This window comes from Triturus cristatus, chromosome 8 (assembly GCF_964204655.1).
Source record: "Triturus cristatus chromosome 8, aTriCri1.1, whole genome shotgun sequence".
Classification (NCBI taxonomy): domain Eukaryota; kingdom Metazoa; phylum Chordata; class Amphibia; order Caudata; family Salamandridae; genus Triturus; species Triturus cristatus.
Window position 1 is genome coordinate 88,189,364 of NC_140591.1, and position 17,006 is coordinate 88,206,369.

Consider the following 17,006-nt stretch of genomic DNA (forward strand, 5'->3'; position numbering starts at 1 on the left):
ACGGGAAAGAGCACAGACAACTACGAGAACATATTTGAATCCTCGACATCGTTCCATCTGGATATAATCCATCTGGAGGACTTCAAAAGCATGATCGGGAGGTTGAAATCCACCCTGCTCTACGGGGATGCTTTTACCTGGATTAAACTGACAACATATCATACAGGTACGAACTTTTTGTTTAGCTGCTGCTCGCAAGTGTTTGTTGAACCAAATGTGTTGAATGCTGTCTAGCATAGCTTTTTCTCCTAGGTGCGCTGGACTATGTATTGTGTTAATGATGACTTGAACCATGGAGTCGGGAAGAAACCATATAGATTTTTCCTTCGTCATCCATCCTTGATCCGTTTGGATCCCTCCTAATTCAGTCCATTTCTTTATTTCTTCTGGTGTAGCATGTGTCTGTATGTCAATTACATCAAGGGCGGGATCCTTAACTGTCATGCAATGTGTTGGTGTCGGAACTATTGTCTTTGTCGTGTCAGTTGTGTGAGTCTGATTCTGAGCAGTCTGTTTAGCTGTTCTGTCAGCTAGGTCATTACCCTGAGAAATGATATCGGTAACTTTTGTATGGGCTTTGCATTTCATAATCGATATTGCAGTAGGTAGATGAATCGCGTCTAATAGGGCATGAATGAGGGGTCCGTGTTGGATGTGGGCACCGTGAGAAGTTAAATAACCTCTCTCTCGCCACAGTACGCCGAAGTCATGGACGACTCCGAATGCATAACGTGAATCTGTGTATATGTTGACTTTCTTATTTTTGGCTTGAATACAGGCTTGTGTCAGAGCGATGAGCTCTGCTGCTTGAGCTGACAAAGTGTTAATACAATTTGTTTCAATGACTTCAGTGTCTGTTGTGACTGCGTAAGCGGCCACTAACTCTCCTGTACTTGTTCTCATACATGACCCATCTACATACAATGTCAAGTCTGGATCTGACAAAGGGATATCTGTCAAGTCTTGTCTGGGTTTCGTCGTGATAGTAATGACTTCGACACAATCATGTGCCAATGGATCTGTTCCGCCCACTGGTAACAGTGTGGCAGGATTTAACGTATTACAACGTCTGATTTCTATGTGTGGCTGAAACAATGTCAATTCGTAACCAGTGAGTCTCGCTATAGTCAAGTGTTGTGTTTGTGTGCGGTTCAAGAGAACCTCTACTGCGTGTGGTACTTGTACTGTCAATTGGTGTCCTAACACTATGGCATCGCTTTGTCTGATTGCTAAAGCTGTTGCTGCCACCGATTTCAGGCACGCAGGAAGAGCCTGAGCTACTGGATCTAATGTACTAGAGAAATAAGCACATGGTTTGTGTGATCCTGCTTGTTCCTGAGTGAGTACTGACAAGGCAGTACCTTCGCGTTCTGTAACAAAGAGTGTAAACTGTTTACTGTAGCATGGTGTTGCTAAAACAGGTGCTTGGCATAAAGCTTTCTTTAAGCTTTCAAAGGCATGTGTATGTTCTGGAAACCAAGGGAGGACAGTCGATGTGGCTGCCTCCTGTGTTGTCAACTGGATGAGTGGTTTTGCTAGAAATGCATATTGAGGGATCCACTGCCTACAGTATGAAGTGAGACCTATAAAAGCCCGCACCTCCTTTTGTGTCTTGGGTGGTGGCATGTTAGCGATTAACTGGATGCGATCAGGTGTAAGCTGTCTTCCCTCCTTGGACAGCGAGTGCCCAAGGTAAACAACTCGCTGGACACAGAATTGCAGCTTAGAAGGGGACACCTTGTGCCCCTTGTCGGCCAGAAATTTTAAAACCGTCAGTGATGCTGTTTCACATTCAGGTTCGCTTCGGGCGGTGATCAGCAGATCATCGACATATTGAAGCAAGGCAGTGTTGACTGGCATGTGGATACTGTCAAGTTCTCGTTTCAGTGCTTGGCTATAGATGCTGGGGCTTTCTGTAAATCCTTGAGGTGCGCGTGTGAATTTAAAACTTCGTCCATTTAAACTGAATCCGAACAGATATTGACTTTCCGGATCTATTGGGACGCTAAAGAAAGCACTCTTTTTTTTTTTTTTTTTTTTGAAAACCTTTATTGACAGTTCAATAGAGAACAAGTATGGGCCTACAACCCCCCGGGGCCGGCCGCTAAGCAATCAGAGCAAAAACAGGCAAGTGTAAACACAGGCAGCACATCGGGGAGCAGAATCGTGATGCTAATACTGTGAACAGCGTAAGTAGGGCACCAGGAGAAAAAGGTTTTCGTTTTATAATGAAACGAGGCAGAAGGATCAGGTGCCAGACAATTTTCAAACAGCAATTACAGGTATGCAGAGTAGTAGACGTAAACGATTTACAGCAATCTATTAGGTCAATGGCGCAAACACAAGAACATCAGGATGAGGAAGAATATCATAAGCAGTTGCGCCTGCAGTCCCCCGCCAGAACTCCCGGAGAGCACCCCGGAAATTGTGGTACACATGGAGCGGCAACGAGTCATAGCAAAGGAGGTGTATCACACTGATCCCAGAAAAAGAAAAACAAAAAGAATCAGAGAAGAAAAAGGAGGCCATAGAAAAAGAGATAAAAGACGAAAGAATCCCCTCCCCCAACCCGCACCTCTGCAGATGAGTACGGCCCCCCCCCCCAGCAGTGTGCCTGTCGCCCTGGAACCAGACCCGAAATATAGGAGAATAGGGAAAAAGAAGTAGGAAAAGAACCCCACCAGACGGGGGGGTAGAGAAAGTATTAATAAACTGGAGGAGGGCCTTCAAAACATACCCCCGGCTTCTCCCTCCCGCACGGTAAGTTTCCCCCAAAGTGAACAATAAACAGCACAAAAGCGATCTTCTCAAAGAAAGATGGGGAGCATTATGCACCTATTATGCTGTTAGCTATGCCAGGAGAGCACGCAACCCCTGAGCCCGCCCGTCCACTAGATGACCACCCCTGAAGGATCAGCCTTATCCCTGACCACTCTTTGGAATTCTGCCCATGCCTACCCCTCGACCCAGCACCATATCCGACGTTCCAAGGTAGAGGATTGTCCAAAAACGTCCGAGAAACGACGCACACAGGTGGGGTGGAAGTCTCTGAGCATCAACACAGTCCGCAGCGTGGAGAAACAGGCTTCCCAGTGCTGCCCCAGGATATACACTGCACTCAAGGTCCAGGAAGGCAGAAGCAGCCAAAGCAGACAATAGTTGCTGGAGTTGTCCCTGGGTCGCAGGAGGGCACGTACGGGACGAGGCTACCACATCCCACTCAGGTCCAATGCCTCCAGGACAGATCAGGCCCTCAGCTGGACGAACACATTGTAGCATACTGGCCTGAGTGTCCAGCCGTGCACTAACCTCAGGGGTGGCCGCCAAAGTGTCCTCCTGTGCGCAGTGTGGGTAGTCCCTGTGTACGTGCGGACAGGCGGGCCGCCATTGCCCCAACGCCGACGCCACACCGTCGAGCTTACCCCCCAAGACCCCGACACCATGAATCAAGGAGGAGTGAAGAGCACCAAGGGCCTCGAGGAGGTCGCCGTACCCCGGCACAGCTCTCTGCGATCGCGCCGCCACACTCCCAAAAGTCGCACTCTCACAAGCCCGCTGCGACCCAGCGGACAGGATGGTAGGCTTCATCGCAACAAGATGGCCGCCAAGTATGCCCGACCCTCACTGGGGCCGGGACCCTGGGATAAGCGTCTCGATGGCCACGTCGCTGGTGACCGGGTTCCGGGGGCAGGCGAAAAGTTATCCGTTGCGTGGTCACGGGCAACAGTCGTCCCCACTACGGACCCGCTCCCGTAAAAATCCGGGGGCGGCCCGCAATGATCAGGGCAGGATACGGGCGGCGGCCGGGCAGCTCACCATCAAAGGCAGGGACAGCCACCGGAGGATCTGAGAATTGCACCCACGGGCATGCACTCGGTCCACTACACCTGACAGTAGAAACGACCACGACGAAATATAGGCCGAGTTTGGCACCGCTCCGGTGGACCGCCTCCGCCCAGTCACAACAGGCCGCTGTTGTTGAACTGCCACCCGGCCACAGCGTCCACTTGAGGTCCCGGCTCCAGGGCCGCACAGGCCGCAAAGTTCAAATGAAAGTTTCTCCGGCGATACCGCAGCCAGAAACCTCGGAGTCACACAGTCGGGTGCCGCTCTCCTTCAGAAACACGACCACGTAGCACAGGTTGAGGATCTCGTGCAGGATATCCGTGCGGGATGCGGAGGTTCACGGAGCCGGGAGTCTACGCTGCCTTCCCGGTCGCCATCTTGGCTCCTCCTAAAAAGAAAGCATTCTTGAGATCAATTACAGTGAAGAACGTTGCTTCTGAGTCAATAGCTGTTAGTAATGAAGAGATATCTGGGACCACAGGGTATTGTGGTACAATACATTTATTTAATTCGCGCAGATCAATAACTAATCGATATACTGGTGGTGCTTTTGGATCCGTTCTTTAAAGAATCGGAATTATCGGGGAATTACATACATTGGAGTCGGTTTCGACAACCACTCCTTGTGCAATGAGCTCGTCAATGATTTGCAGCAAAGCCACAACAGCATCTGGTGGTAACTTGTATTGTCGCATTCGTGGTAGTACTACTCCTGTTTTCAGTGTGACTCGATATGGTGTAATGTTCATGCAACCAACATCAGTGGGGCCTTGTGCCCATAAATGTGTAGGTAAATTCTGCAGCCGGTGATCCATGTCTCTAGACACGTAGTGACCTTTAAAGTCACGTAAAAATAATCGTACTCCTTCCGGAGAACAACATATTATAGCTCCCAGAGCTTTCAATGTTTTTATACCTAACAAGTTTTCTGGACATGATTTAGTAAGCAATAAATCTGTAGTACGTGTCAATGGGCCAACCGTGAGTGGAAGAGGTTGTGTTACGTCATTAATTATAGGTTTTCCTGAGAATCCAAGGGAAATATTTTGTGAGCCTGAGAGGGGTGCCCCTGGAACTTCACTGCGTCTTATAGTTGTTCTGCTTGCCCCTGTATCAAGTAGAAACTTTCTGTCTTCCCCTAATAGTTCACTATGTACATAAGGTCCCTCTTGGTCTACAGGAACCTCAATAAGGGGTAAGCCAACTTCCCTCTCTAGGCTATTTCATGTATATCGCTGATAATCGGGATAATCTGCTTGTGCATACTGATACATCTGTTGTGTTGTTGCTTGTGTTGCAGCAATCGGCTGCGCTTGTGGTGGTGCTACGGTCTGTTGTGGAGCTGCCTGTTGCGGAGCTAACCTAGGTTGTGCATGCTGAGGGATTTGTTGTTGATTCTGATCCTGTCTAGGTGGACGTGGTCTCTCCTGGGTTCTACCTGTGGCAATATTATGTTTCAGGACTGGACAATCGTGTATATAATGACCTTGTTGTTTACAATAGTTGCATGTCCCTTTCGTAGGACCTGCGGAATCACCCTTTTGATGACCATCAGCTGGAACTGACTGAGCAACAAGCATTTTCATTTTTGTATCTTTCATACGTCTTTGTTCATGTTCTTGTTCTTCTCTAATTCTATTGTGGTGATATTGTAACATCTGTAACATCTGTGACGGGGTATTACCTTGCCAGGTACTTTCGAATTTCAATACTCTATTCTTGACTTGTGGTAGGGAATTTTCAACTAATTTTGTCACAAACAGATGTGGATATGACTCGCTACTTGCTTTTATGCCACTATTTACACCAAAACATTTTTCAAATCGGGAATAGAAATCACTAGTGTCTTCATCTTGCTTTTGTTTACAGGCTGAGATTGCACCCCAGTCTTCCTTTTTCGTAGTTAATAATCGTGGCAGTACCTGCACTAGTAATCCTGGTAATGCTGTAGTCTTTTCCCCAAGCCCTGCTCCTGCAGCTCGGGCCCTTTCTTCGTTTTCTAATGCTGTCCAATCTATCTTTTGGTCTCCCACCTCCCATTCCTTTTCTTTCAGTTTCTCGTAAACACCGGCGGGTAATAGGACTTTTAATATTTTCATAATGTCGGGGTAGGTATACTCTCCCATGAGTAACATGTCTTTTATCTCACGGTGGAAACCTGCGGGATCCTTGTCATGGCTGGGTACTACTTTCTTCATTTCTAATAATTCAATTTTAGTTATAGGCGTGTACACAAACACGCGTGTAAAGTTATTACCTTCACCTCTGATTGGGTGTACTTCGCGTAACGGATTCTGTCTATCTATGTGATACATTTTTCTTCCCATAATGGGAACTGGAACGTGTTCTGGGCACACGAAAGCTATATATTGGTTTCGAAATTCAAGAATTTCATTAATTAAATCAGTACCTGACCCTCTCCATTTATTCGTGAGTAGTTCTGTCAATATGTCAGGTAAGGGTCCAGGATCGGAGTGTTGGCTTTTATATAATATAAGGAGGTGTTGAATCATGTATATACTAGCTAAACGCTGTTCGTATGGGTCAAGATTCAGAAACGTGTGTGCTAGTGCATCATCATTGTATTCGCTGGGACTATCAGCCCATTGTACTGCTGACCTGGCTAATTCTTGTTCGTCCATGGAATCGAGCATGTGGTACCCCCTTCGATCTCGGAGTAATTTATCAGCGGCTTGGAATAGGTGTTCGGGGGATCTTGTATTTAACATAGGGTTTTGGAAATGTCGATTATATTCTGGACGTATCGGACGTATCGGGTCATTAAAGCCTCTAGTATTATTATGGGGTCTTCCTCTACCTACGTAAGCTATCGTTTCTAATTGTTCTGAGTCTTGCTCCTCCTCTTCTTCTGATTCTACTCTGTCTGCTTCTCGTCTTTCTTTATGTATTCGTTCTACTTCCTTGCGGATCTTTCGATACATGGCGATTATACACGCCTGTCTATCATGTTTCTCTTCTGATATGTTCTGACCCCATTTGGCAAGTTTTTGCATGGTATCATGATCCGCCCCAGGCCTGTCTTGATTCCTAATCACGCAATTTATGAAGAAACGTAGTAGTTGTCTTTGTACATCCACTTTCTGGTATTCCATAGCTTCGTTAATACTTTCTGGACCTCGCCCTGTTTGGACAAAGCGATATATATTGTCTAGGTGTTCAACCATTCCTGGTATCGTCATTAAATACAATGTAGCTCGTCGTATACGTAGTGATGATATGAGCAATTTGTCCTGTCTACCTGGCACTGGATCGTATCTACAATCCACAAGCTGTTCTTTAAACATGTCGGGTGTCGCTAATTGGGGTGTACGTTGGAGTGCTAAATCTCTAAGGGTCTGTTTATTTCGCGGCGGTGTGGCAAACATGTCTGTCGTACCTCCTGTAGCACCCTCTGAGGTGCTAGGCACGAAAGGATTCGTTGGACGTAGGATAGAGATTGTAGATGCGGGAAAAACTGTAGAAACGGACGGACCTGTGGGAGCTTGTGTAGGAGTTTGTAGTTGCGGGGATACAGACGGATGCTCTTGGTGTTGAACACCATCGGCAAGCGGTGTGTGTGGTATGGTATTAGCATACTCGGGAGCTACGTCATCTAAATAGGAGGAAAGGAAAACGTCCTTTGCTGTTTTGGGATGTGTTTTGGGATGTGCTTTTATCGGGAGCAATGGAGGAGTTAAGTCTTTTGGTATTTCCGGGGTAGCCTTAGGTAACCCTTCGGCCAGAAGAGGATACATACCATTCATAAGAGTGTTTCTTTGTCTATCTACTTGTTCTGATTTTACTCGGGTACCTTCCTCAATTAATAGATTTTCTCGGGTTTTATTTGAATTCTCTCTACCTTTCTCTTCCTGTCTGAGCGCTTTTTCTGTACGTCTATATGATTCTTTACGACATAATTCAATGGCATCTTTCTGTGACTGTCTGGCTTTCTTTTTCCATAATTCTTCTTCTACTCTCATGATGCTATCTGCATCCCAGGTCCCCGCTGCGGGCCATCTCTGATTTTCTGGCAAATCCTTGGTGTAGTCCACCCATAAATCAAGAAATAATATGGCATCTAGGCCATGCTTATGATACATAAAGTACCCTGGAGTGTCCCTTGGTGGGATGGGAACAGCTTCTTCGAGTACCCCTTTTCTAGTTTTGATCTGTCTTAATTTCGAAAAGAGCGGCATTTTTAGACCTTATTACTAGAACACACTTTATACAATAAACACAATAATGAACAGTCATTCACACCACAATATATAGAACGTATTAAAACATTTAACACTTAACAGTTTAACGAACGATGATAACTAATAGAAAACTAGTTACTGACATAATACTGACACTAGATAATACTTATTTATATGCAAGACATACTATATATACTGCTAAACAGTACAGATACACTGCTGAAACAGTGCAGACCGGATTTGTGTACCCAAACCCGTCTTGACCGGCACAGATTATGTGCACGTTAAATGCCTCCCCGGCAACGGTACTCACCGGGTAGCTCGGAACGGAAGGCCTCGGAACGGAACTGAAACTGGACCGGACAGGACTCGACTCGACTGAACTCGGAACTTCGGAACCTGGTGGGCCTCTGTATACCTCGGATCTTGCTCTCTCAGCTAGGCTCTGGTCGGGATACTTCGCACTTCTCACCGCCTCGTCTGGGTGTTGATCGCAGCCTCAGTCGCCCCCGCTTGGCCGGAGGGAGATACAGGAAATCCTGCAGGTACGCGTTTTTGTCCGTTCAGCTGTGGCAGGAGACCGGGCCTGCAACGCACCTCCGGCGCGTGAGATGAGAAAGTGTCCCTGTTCGGGCGCCAATTTATGTGGTAAATATTTCATTACCGGTACTATTTTTTATGCGGTAAAGTCTAGTAAGAATAACTCAGTAAATATAAGAGGCAGAATCCGTGATATTAGAGGTTCTAAAAGGCTTTATTCCTATACAAAGGAATACAATTCGAATTGCAGGCTTCTATTCCATCACCACGAAAGTTCAGGAAGGAAGAGCATACATTATTGACAGATAATCAGTTTTATAGGAAATGCATTACAGTGAAACAGATGCAGGAGGCGTAACAGCTGATAGTACAGATAAAATGTGCATACGTAACTAATAGAGGCGGACATATAGGCGTAACTTAGATAACGTCATTATACATGATGTCACAAGTGGGTGGATCCATAAGAGAATCCTGCAATGTCAGCAGAAATATTTGGCAGAGATGCGCGCGCAGCCGCATGACGTGTGATTGACGTGCAACTAGAGGGTGAAGGGGACTTGACATTTAGCTCTACATGTGGAGACAGAAGTCTGGGGTTCATGTCAACCTAATCCCAAATCATATCTAATATCCTATGTTTAAAGAACTGTGTTATCCAAAAGGAAAGGTCTCTAGGATAGAATCTATTCTATACTGACTGTTAGTGCGTGTACAAGCGTCTAAGTGTCTACATGAGATGCGAGGGGGTAGGAATATTCCATGGTAACGGGGGCTATGAATTACTTGCATGAGGACAGCGAGGCCTGGCTCTTTGCACGGTAGCTGGAGGAATGTTTACCTAAACTACTAGACAGGAATGCATCGGATGAGGAGCGGAGCAGATAATCTTGAAGGTGAAATACAGTTTTTTGGCAGGCAACAGGCTGGATCAGGCACCGTTAGCCGCGCAGGGAGTAGGACAAAGTTCATGGATACAGATGCAGGCTCAGACTGGAGCTTTCAGAGGCAGAAGGCAGGAAAAGGCTTGATGACAGAATTCTGGGCCTACTCGCCTGAATCTGTAAAATGTGGAAAGTGAACCACATAAAGTCGGTGGCCTTTCATACTTAGGAATGGAATATCTGACCCATTCATGGCGGATCTGAAAGAGGACATGTTGACGGTGGACGCACATATATTTGCGTCTTCAAAACTGGAACTGGAGGGAACATACATGTACTTATAGCATGCACATGGAGCCGTTGGGGTCTAAGATAGGGGACATAACTGATCACAAAATTCATATTTCCTCAATTTTGGAGTGCTTCCCAGGGGTGGCATAATACATGCTGCAGCCGCTGGTAGGCCTCTGAGGTACCTATGCCCTAGGTACATAGTATACCATATACTAGGGGTTTATAAGGCACTCCAGAATCCAATTAGCTATGTACCTAATGTACATGGAAACCATTTTAGAGAGGAAGCCGCTAGGCTGTGGTCCTGATTAGCAGGGCCACAGCCAGACTAAGGTCGAAAAACAGTGAAACACCAGCAAAAAGTGGGGGTACCCATGTGAAGCAGATCCTACTCTCCTACAGTGCCCCTCCTGCCTCAATCCGTCAGACATGGAGATTGAATGCGTGGTTCCTTCAAGACAAGGAATTCTGAAAAGTGGTAGGGCGGGAACTCCAACATTATTTCCAGACCAATGAGGGGTCGGTGTAGTCACCGGGTACCCTGTGGGAGGCTGGCAAGGCCACGATCCGTGGAGTTGCCAAGGGGAAACTCAAAACCCAGCGGCGAGTGCAGCTGGACCAGCTCACTTCACGCGAGGCACAGGCCTTGTGCCTTGAGCGGTCCACCGCCCTGAACCCCGATGCCTCAGAAGTGAGACTCCTTGCCCACATACGCGAAGAGATTCAACAATTGTCGATGGACGCAGCTAAACTCCTCTGGCGCTCCTCTATCACCAGAGTGTACAGATGGGGAGACAAGAACGGCTCCCTCCTCCACGGACTGGCCACCTACCCCAGAGCAAACTGTATAATTCCCGTAATCATAGATCGGGACGGTTCGGTATGTAATTCCTCAGCCGACATGGCCCATGCCTTTGCTCTGTATTATCGCCAGCTACACACGGCCCGGACTCCTTCCCTGTCTCTCTCAGACATGTTGCGAGCCAGAGACAGTCAACTCCCTCATCTGGACTCAGCTGTTCAGGAAGACCTGGACCGTCCAATCACCGGTGAAGAAATTGGGGAAGCGATTGCCCTTGTCTCGTCCGGCAAGACGCCAGGTCCAGATGGCCTTCCCCAAGAATATTATGCCTTGTACCGCAAGACGTTGACTCCACACCTTGCTCAGCTGTTCAATGAGGCAGTGGAGAAGGGTTCTTTCCGCCAGACTGACATGGCCACCATTGTGGTCCTTCCCAAATCCCAGCCACCCTCGCCTCGGTGCGCGGACTATAGTCCCATCTCACTTATTAACACAGAGTAAAAGTGTATGCCACGATACTCGCTCAGCACCTTTAAACCCCATTTACACACGCTGGTCCATCCAGATCAGTGCGGGTTCATGCCATCACGTGGTACCCGACATTGCCTGCGGAGGCTTCAATCAGCCCTGGCCCATCGCAATTTAATCACCCCCTACCTCACACTCCTCCTGGTAGATTTTGATAAAGCCTTTGATTCGGTAGATTGGGGGTTTTTGGATGACGTTCTGGCGGAGATGGGTTTCTGACCCTGCTTACGTGGTCTCGTCCACGTACTGTATTCTCGTCCGAGGGCCAGTGTCCTGGTGAACGGGGTTCTATCTGAACCCTTCCTGATTTGCAGGGGAACGAGGCAGGGCTGGCTTAATCCGGATAAATCAGTCTTGGTCCCCCTCCACATCTCCAGAGAATGCTTTGAGTGGCAGTCCACCTTACCGCTCCGCCGCCAGTCATTTAAGTATTTAGGGATATGGGTGACTTACTCCCTGAACTCAGCTGGGCTCTCAATGTCACCCCCACTTGGTGAAGAGGGCTAGGGCAGATCTGTCAAAATGGCAGCTACTGCCTCTGAACCCCATGGGAAGAGTTGCACTTTTTAAGATGATTCGTCCCAGATTCCTCTACATGCTTCAAAATAATCCCCGTAATTTTCCGGGTGCGTTGTTCTGGGAGCTTGACAGCCTGGCTTCCAAATTCCTTTGGGGGAAGGGCAGGTCCCAATTGGCCTTAGGCGTCGTCAAATCCCTTCCTTTGATGGGGGTCTAGGGATGACCCATTTATACCTATATTACCTGGCTACGTGTTTGCTCTCACTGTATGACTGGTTTAACGGAGGATGGTCTGATCCAGGCCTACAGGCTGAAACTCAGCGAGTTGGGCTTGCCCAATCTCCAATCGATGATATATGGGTTACCTGTCCCGTCTCGTCTGCCGGAAGTGGCGCGTTCTGTGTTCCTGGCCTGGCGGGCCGCGCTCCGCCACACCAAATGGACCCGAACACTGACCCAATACACACCCTGATGGCAGGGTACCTGGCTCAGGGAAGTCAATGGGCTACAGGGCTTCCGGTCTTGGGACCGAATAGGTATTTCACAGCTGGGTGACATTTGGGTGGGTGACCACATGCGCTCCTTTCAGGACATTCAAGCTAGATATTCCCTGCATCACTCGCAGTTTTACAGATATTTACAGCTGCGCCACGCCCTTCAGGCGCACCTCACGACTGGTACATGTCTCCCGGACCACAGCCCGCCTGAAGCACAAATCATGCTGGGGGACCTGGGGTGGGGGGGGGGATCTCCCGGACACTCATGAACAATACCCCTACCTCACTCGATCAGCTGCGGACTCAATAGGAGGAATGGGTGGGCTCCCTGGAGGAGGAAGACTGGCACAATGCCCTTATGGCGCCCAGGACAGTCACTGCCTCCGCCAGATTGCGTATGAGACAGCTTTACTTCTTACATGCTGCCTATTTGACACCGGCATGCCTGCACCGCGCGGGGCTCCAGCCGACCCCCGCCTGCGCGAGGTATGGTCACGAGCCAGCCGACTTTCTCCATTTGGTATGGTCATGCTCACGCTTGACGCGATTCTGGGGAGACATTGACGAGGGACTCTCTGAGGTATTAGGGTGGGAGATCCTGCACGACCCGAAGCATGCGATCTTGGGCATCACGGATGGGTTGGATGGGTCCAGAAATGAAAAAGTATTTTACACTACAGCGATGGTGGTGGCTAAGAGGGATATAGTTTCTGCCTGGAAATGTCCTGACCCTCCCACCGTGGAGAAATGGCGGGCCGGGGCTGACTGGTGCGCCACGCAGGAGAAAACAATGAATGCAGCGCGTGGCTGCCCAAAGAAGTATCGTAGGGTTTGGGGGAAGTGGTTGGGGGGCTTGGTTTAGTTTTGTACGGGATACTCCAAAAGTTGTCCTTTGATTCTGTATGTAATTAACCTTTGGATTGCCCAGATCATTGCATACATTCTTCTGTTATCATGGCATCTTGATGATTGGCTGGTGTGGTTTGTTAAAATCAATAAAATGTGTTTATCAAAAAAACAGAAAATGGGTCATCTCCAAAAAACTCACCAATGGTTGTAATGCCCCACCATCAGCCTCTGTTTCTGGACTTGGAGGAACAATTTCCCAATTTGGGACCATTAATTTAGTCGATTTCTCCAGTTTATCACCAGATTCATCACAGCTGCTAATGCCCAAAGCCCTGCACAAGGAGAAAGAAAAGACCTTAGTCAGGAATATGAATGTGCTTTCTATACAAAGGCAAATAATACCCAGTTCATTTTACAGCCAGCTCAAACAGAGGTAGACACCAAATATGGTTCTTTAACAAAATGTCTGTGTGGTGTTATAAAATGGTTGGATCTTAACAGTGTAAAGATAAGCATGGAGAAGACGAAAGTTGCAATAGTTGGCAAAGGCCCATGGTCAGGTCTAGCTCAATTTGGCACAAGTCATCAAGGCCTTTCCCTTCCCCTAAAACAGTAGTATAGGAAAGGAGGATCTGCTTTCTTGGATACCTTTGTGCTCAATGTTAGTGTGTTTTTGACCTAGTCTGACTGGGATCCTGCTAATCAGGAACCCAGTCACTGTGTTTTATCTCTACATTGACCATTGTACTTTTGTAGATCCACAATTGGTTACTGGTGTCACATGGTAAGTGCCTAGTATTTGGTACTAAGGTATCCAGGGCATAGGTACACCATGGGTCTCTCATGGACTGCAGCATGTATTGTGCCACCCATGGGAGTCCACTTAAAACTGCAACTACAGGCCTGCCATTTCAGCCTGGTGGTTGGTGCTTGCACCTCTCACGACAGACATAAGTTTCCTTATATCTGAGGTCATTACATTTAAAACCTGTGTCACCCTATGGAAGACTCTGCAGTCCTAAGGGCACGGTGCTGGATTATAAGTGTGTGGGTGCCCCTGCATTAACTGGACACACCTACAAACCCCGGAGTTGATTCTCCTGGCTTTGTAAGTGCAGCAGCCATTTTAATGCTTATAGCAGACATCAGTCATTTCCAGATGTCTAACTATATAGAGGCTGCACCGAACCCAGTCATGTTTGGAATCACCAATTCCAGTGTTGGAACTGTGATCCCATGTACTGGGGATTCCCTTGGGGTACCCCCCCTATACTCATGGTAACAGCCTTTCAGGGCCTGACAGCAAGCTAGTGCTGAAGCCCACAACAGACATGAGTCTGTCCTCCTGCTGCTGAGCTTGAGCAGGGGAAGGTAGAACAATAGGTTTCCAGTCACAGGGAGGTATGACCAGCTCCCAGACAGGACTTACTGTATTGGGCAGGGGTGGGGAGCTTGCCAGCGACACCGAACTGCTTTGAAGGGCACATAATGGTGCCCTCCTTGCATACTCCAGTTTGAACCAGTTCAGGATGCCTTGGGTCCTGGTCTGGCACTAAACTGGACAAAGGACATGCATAGGATACCATTGGGTTACCTTATTACATTTAATAAGTGATAAAATGGGATTGGGATTATGAGGTAGGAAAGTCATATTTGGTATTTGAGGAATTGTATTGTAAAACCCTCTTTAATGGTAAAGTCAGACTTTAAGTCACAATCCTAAAAATGCCAGTTTTAGAATGTTGGCATTTTGTTGTCCTAACCATTTGGTGCCTGCAGCCTGTTTTCTGGGTCACGTGACAAGATATAGTTGCCTAGTGTCTATTCCTCCCAGACAGTATTACAAAGGAGGGTCTGGGTGTTGGCAGGATGTGCTCTATCTGACTTGAGAGGGGGGAGAGGGGGGGGGGGGGGTGGAGCTGTCACCTACCACACTTGCAATTCAAAGATACTGTCTCAGCTCACATTCAAAGGACTTCAAATTAGCCTATTGTGTCCCCAGACAGACTGGGACCAGGGCAGAGAAGCAGGAAATTCAAGACATCTCTGTAGGGGGAAACTCCAGAAACTTCTCCTTCAAAGTGGGCACTGGTATAAATATTGTAATACCCAGTTCCAAACCTTCAGTACTTTCCTGGACCTATGGCTACTACAGAAGGACACCCTGCTGCCTGAGGCCTGCCCTGCTTGCTGAGAAGGAAGACTAGACCTGCACCATTCACTTCAGGCTGAAGAGACTCCAAAAGGCCACTGACTGACATCTTGTGATACACTGACACAACAAGGCATCACAGGCCTCCCTGAAACTGCCCAGCAGACCTGCTGCAACTGGACCTGCTTGAGGCTTGCTGGCCTGGAGTGAGTTCCTGATCCTCAAGAGATGCCTATCTGGTCCTCGACCCTTGTGATGGCACTAGTTGAGCTCCTCCTTGAAGAAATGGAGAAAAGCTGAAGTTTTGGCCTCTTCATGACAAGGAACAGGCCTGTCATGCCAAGATCTTGCCGTCGGCACTGACTGTCAACACACAGCTCCAGTGAACCCGATGTTTCTAGCTACAGCGACCACAGGCAACATGCACTTCACGCTTCAGCATCGACAGCCCGAGATGACTGCTGACGCAAATTTCTAGCAATGTCAGTCAACAACGCCCGACAGGATCTTCGCAATACAGTGGCAACCATCCACATTGCTCTCCTTGCTCCTCGTGGCCTCTTCCACTGCGAACTGTGCTTTTTTGGGCCGGACTTTGAGAAGGTCACTAACCTGGTCCACGTTGCCGACCTGTGCTCCATCGCGGTTGCCCTGAACTTGTGACTTTTCCCTGGTCTAGCATAACCAAATAACTTTGAGTGGCACTTTGTGCTTTTAGGCACTATATTTACCTTGAATCTTTAAAATTACATGTCTTGTTCTACAAATTGGATTTTTAGCATTTTGGTGTCAAATAATTTATTAAATTTTACTCTAATTTTCTAAAGTGTGTGGGATTTTTCTTGTGTTGTGTTCTCACTTTATTCTTGTTTGAAGTGATGCATAAATACTTTACACATTGCCTTTAAATTGAAGCTGATTGCTTAGTGCCAAGCGACCAGAGGGCTAAGCACAGGTTACTTAAGTGAATTTTGTGGTTCACCCTGACAAGAATTGGGGTTGTTGCATGAGAGGGGTTTTCAACCCCTCAACCAACAACCTAATTTCTCTCAGAAAGCAACAATTTGGGCAAATTACCTACATGTTAGAAAAACAGTAGACAATAATCATAGATCTCAGGGAAGAAACAGGAAAACGTCAGATCAGGGATGCTAACATACTTCTTACTTTCAGGATCTTATGTGGAAAACACATATGGGACTAGTTCTAGAGTGAAGGATCTCAAAAGGGGCTATTTGGTAGGTTGTTTGTTGGAGCCCAAGCAAAAACTTCTGGGTAGTAATGATCTAGTGATAGCAGGCCTCAGATGTTGCGCGGGATGCAACTGGCCCATTGCACACTCCTACGGTTTCCCTAATTGGCTTTTCGGGCGGTCCAGGCTGCTACCGAGCCTTTGCTCTGACTGCATGGATTGAGCTTGGGTTATTAACCGTAAAATATTTATTTTCTGATGCTTATATTATCCCTCTTCATACGCTGATAAAAGAATGGGGCCTCCCACTAGCACAATTTCTAAGTTACACCTCTATAGCCCACTCTAATAAACAGATATAGAGTACCTGCCACACAACCTGTCACACATGAAGTGCTGCAGCTGCTCTTTATGACGGGCAATGCTTGGCATTCAATAAAGTGGCACTAAAGATCTATAAAAATGTGTTACTAGTGCATGTATAGACTCTCTAACAAACTGATAAGAATAAGTAATATGGCACTCTATTTTGCATAGTAGCAAAAGTATTTAATTCTCAACAAAGAAATAATCAAGAAACATCAACTGTACATTTTCTGTTTACGAGTTAAAATCTAAAGCCCAAAACACTATCCCTAAATAGCAAACCCTATCCATCTCCCCTCCCAGCAGCCAAGAGTCTCCAGTAATGATCCATCAAACCA

General features: G+C 47.3%; 1 protein-coding gene across 5 annotated transcripts in view; it reads right to left on the bottom strand.

Annotated features, from left to right (window-relative positions):
- GRAMD1C (GRAM domain containing 1C) overlaps positions 1-17,006 on the bottom strand; it is a 1,366,575-nt gene that overhangs the window by 586,244 nt on the left and 763,325 nt on the right. For all 5 annotated transcript variants that reach the window (XM_085621077.1, XM_085621075.1, XM_085621076.1 and 2 more), the window contains one exon: positions 13,158-13,290. In XM_085621077.1, coding sequence (XP_085477203.1) covers positions 13,158-13,290 — 133 coding nt within the window. The remainder of the gene's footprint in view (positions 1-13,157; positions 13,291-17,006) is intronic.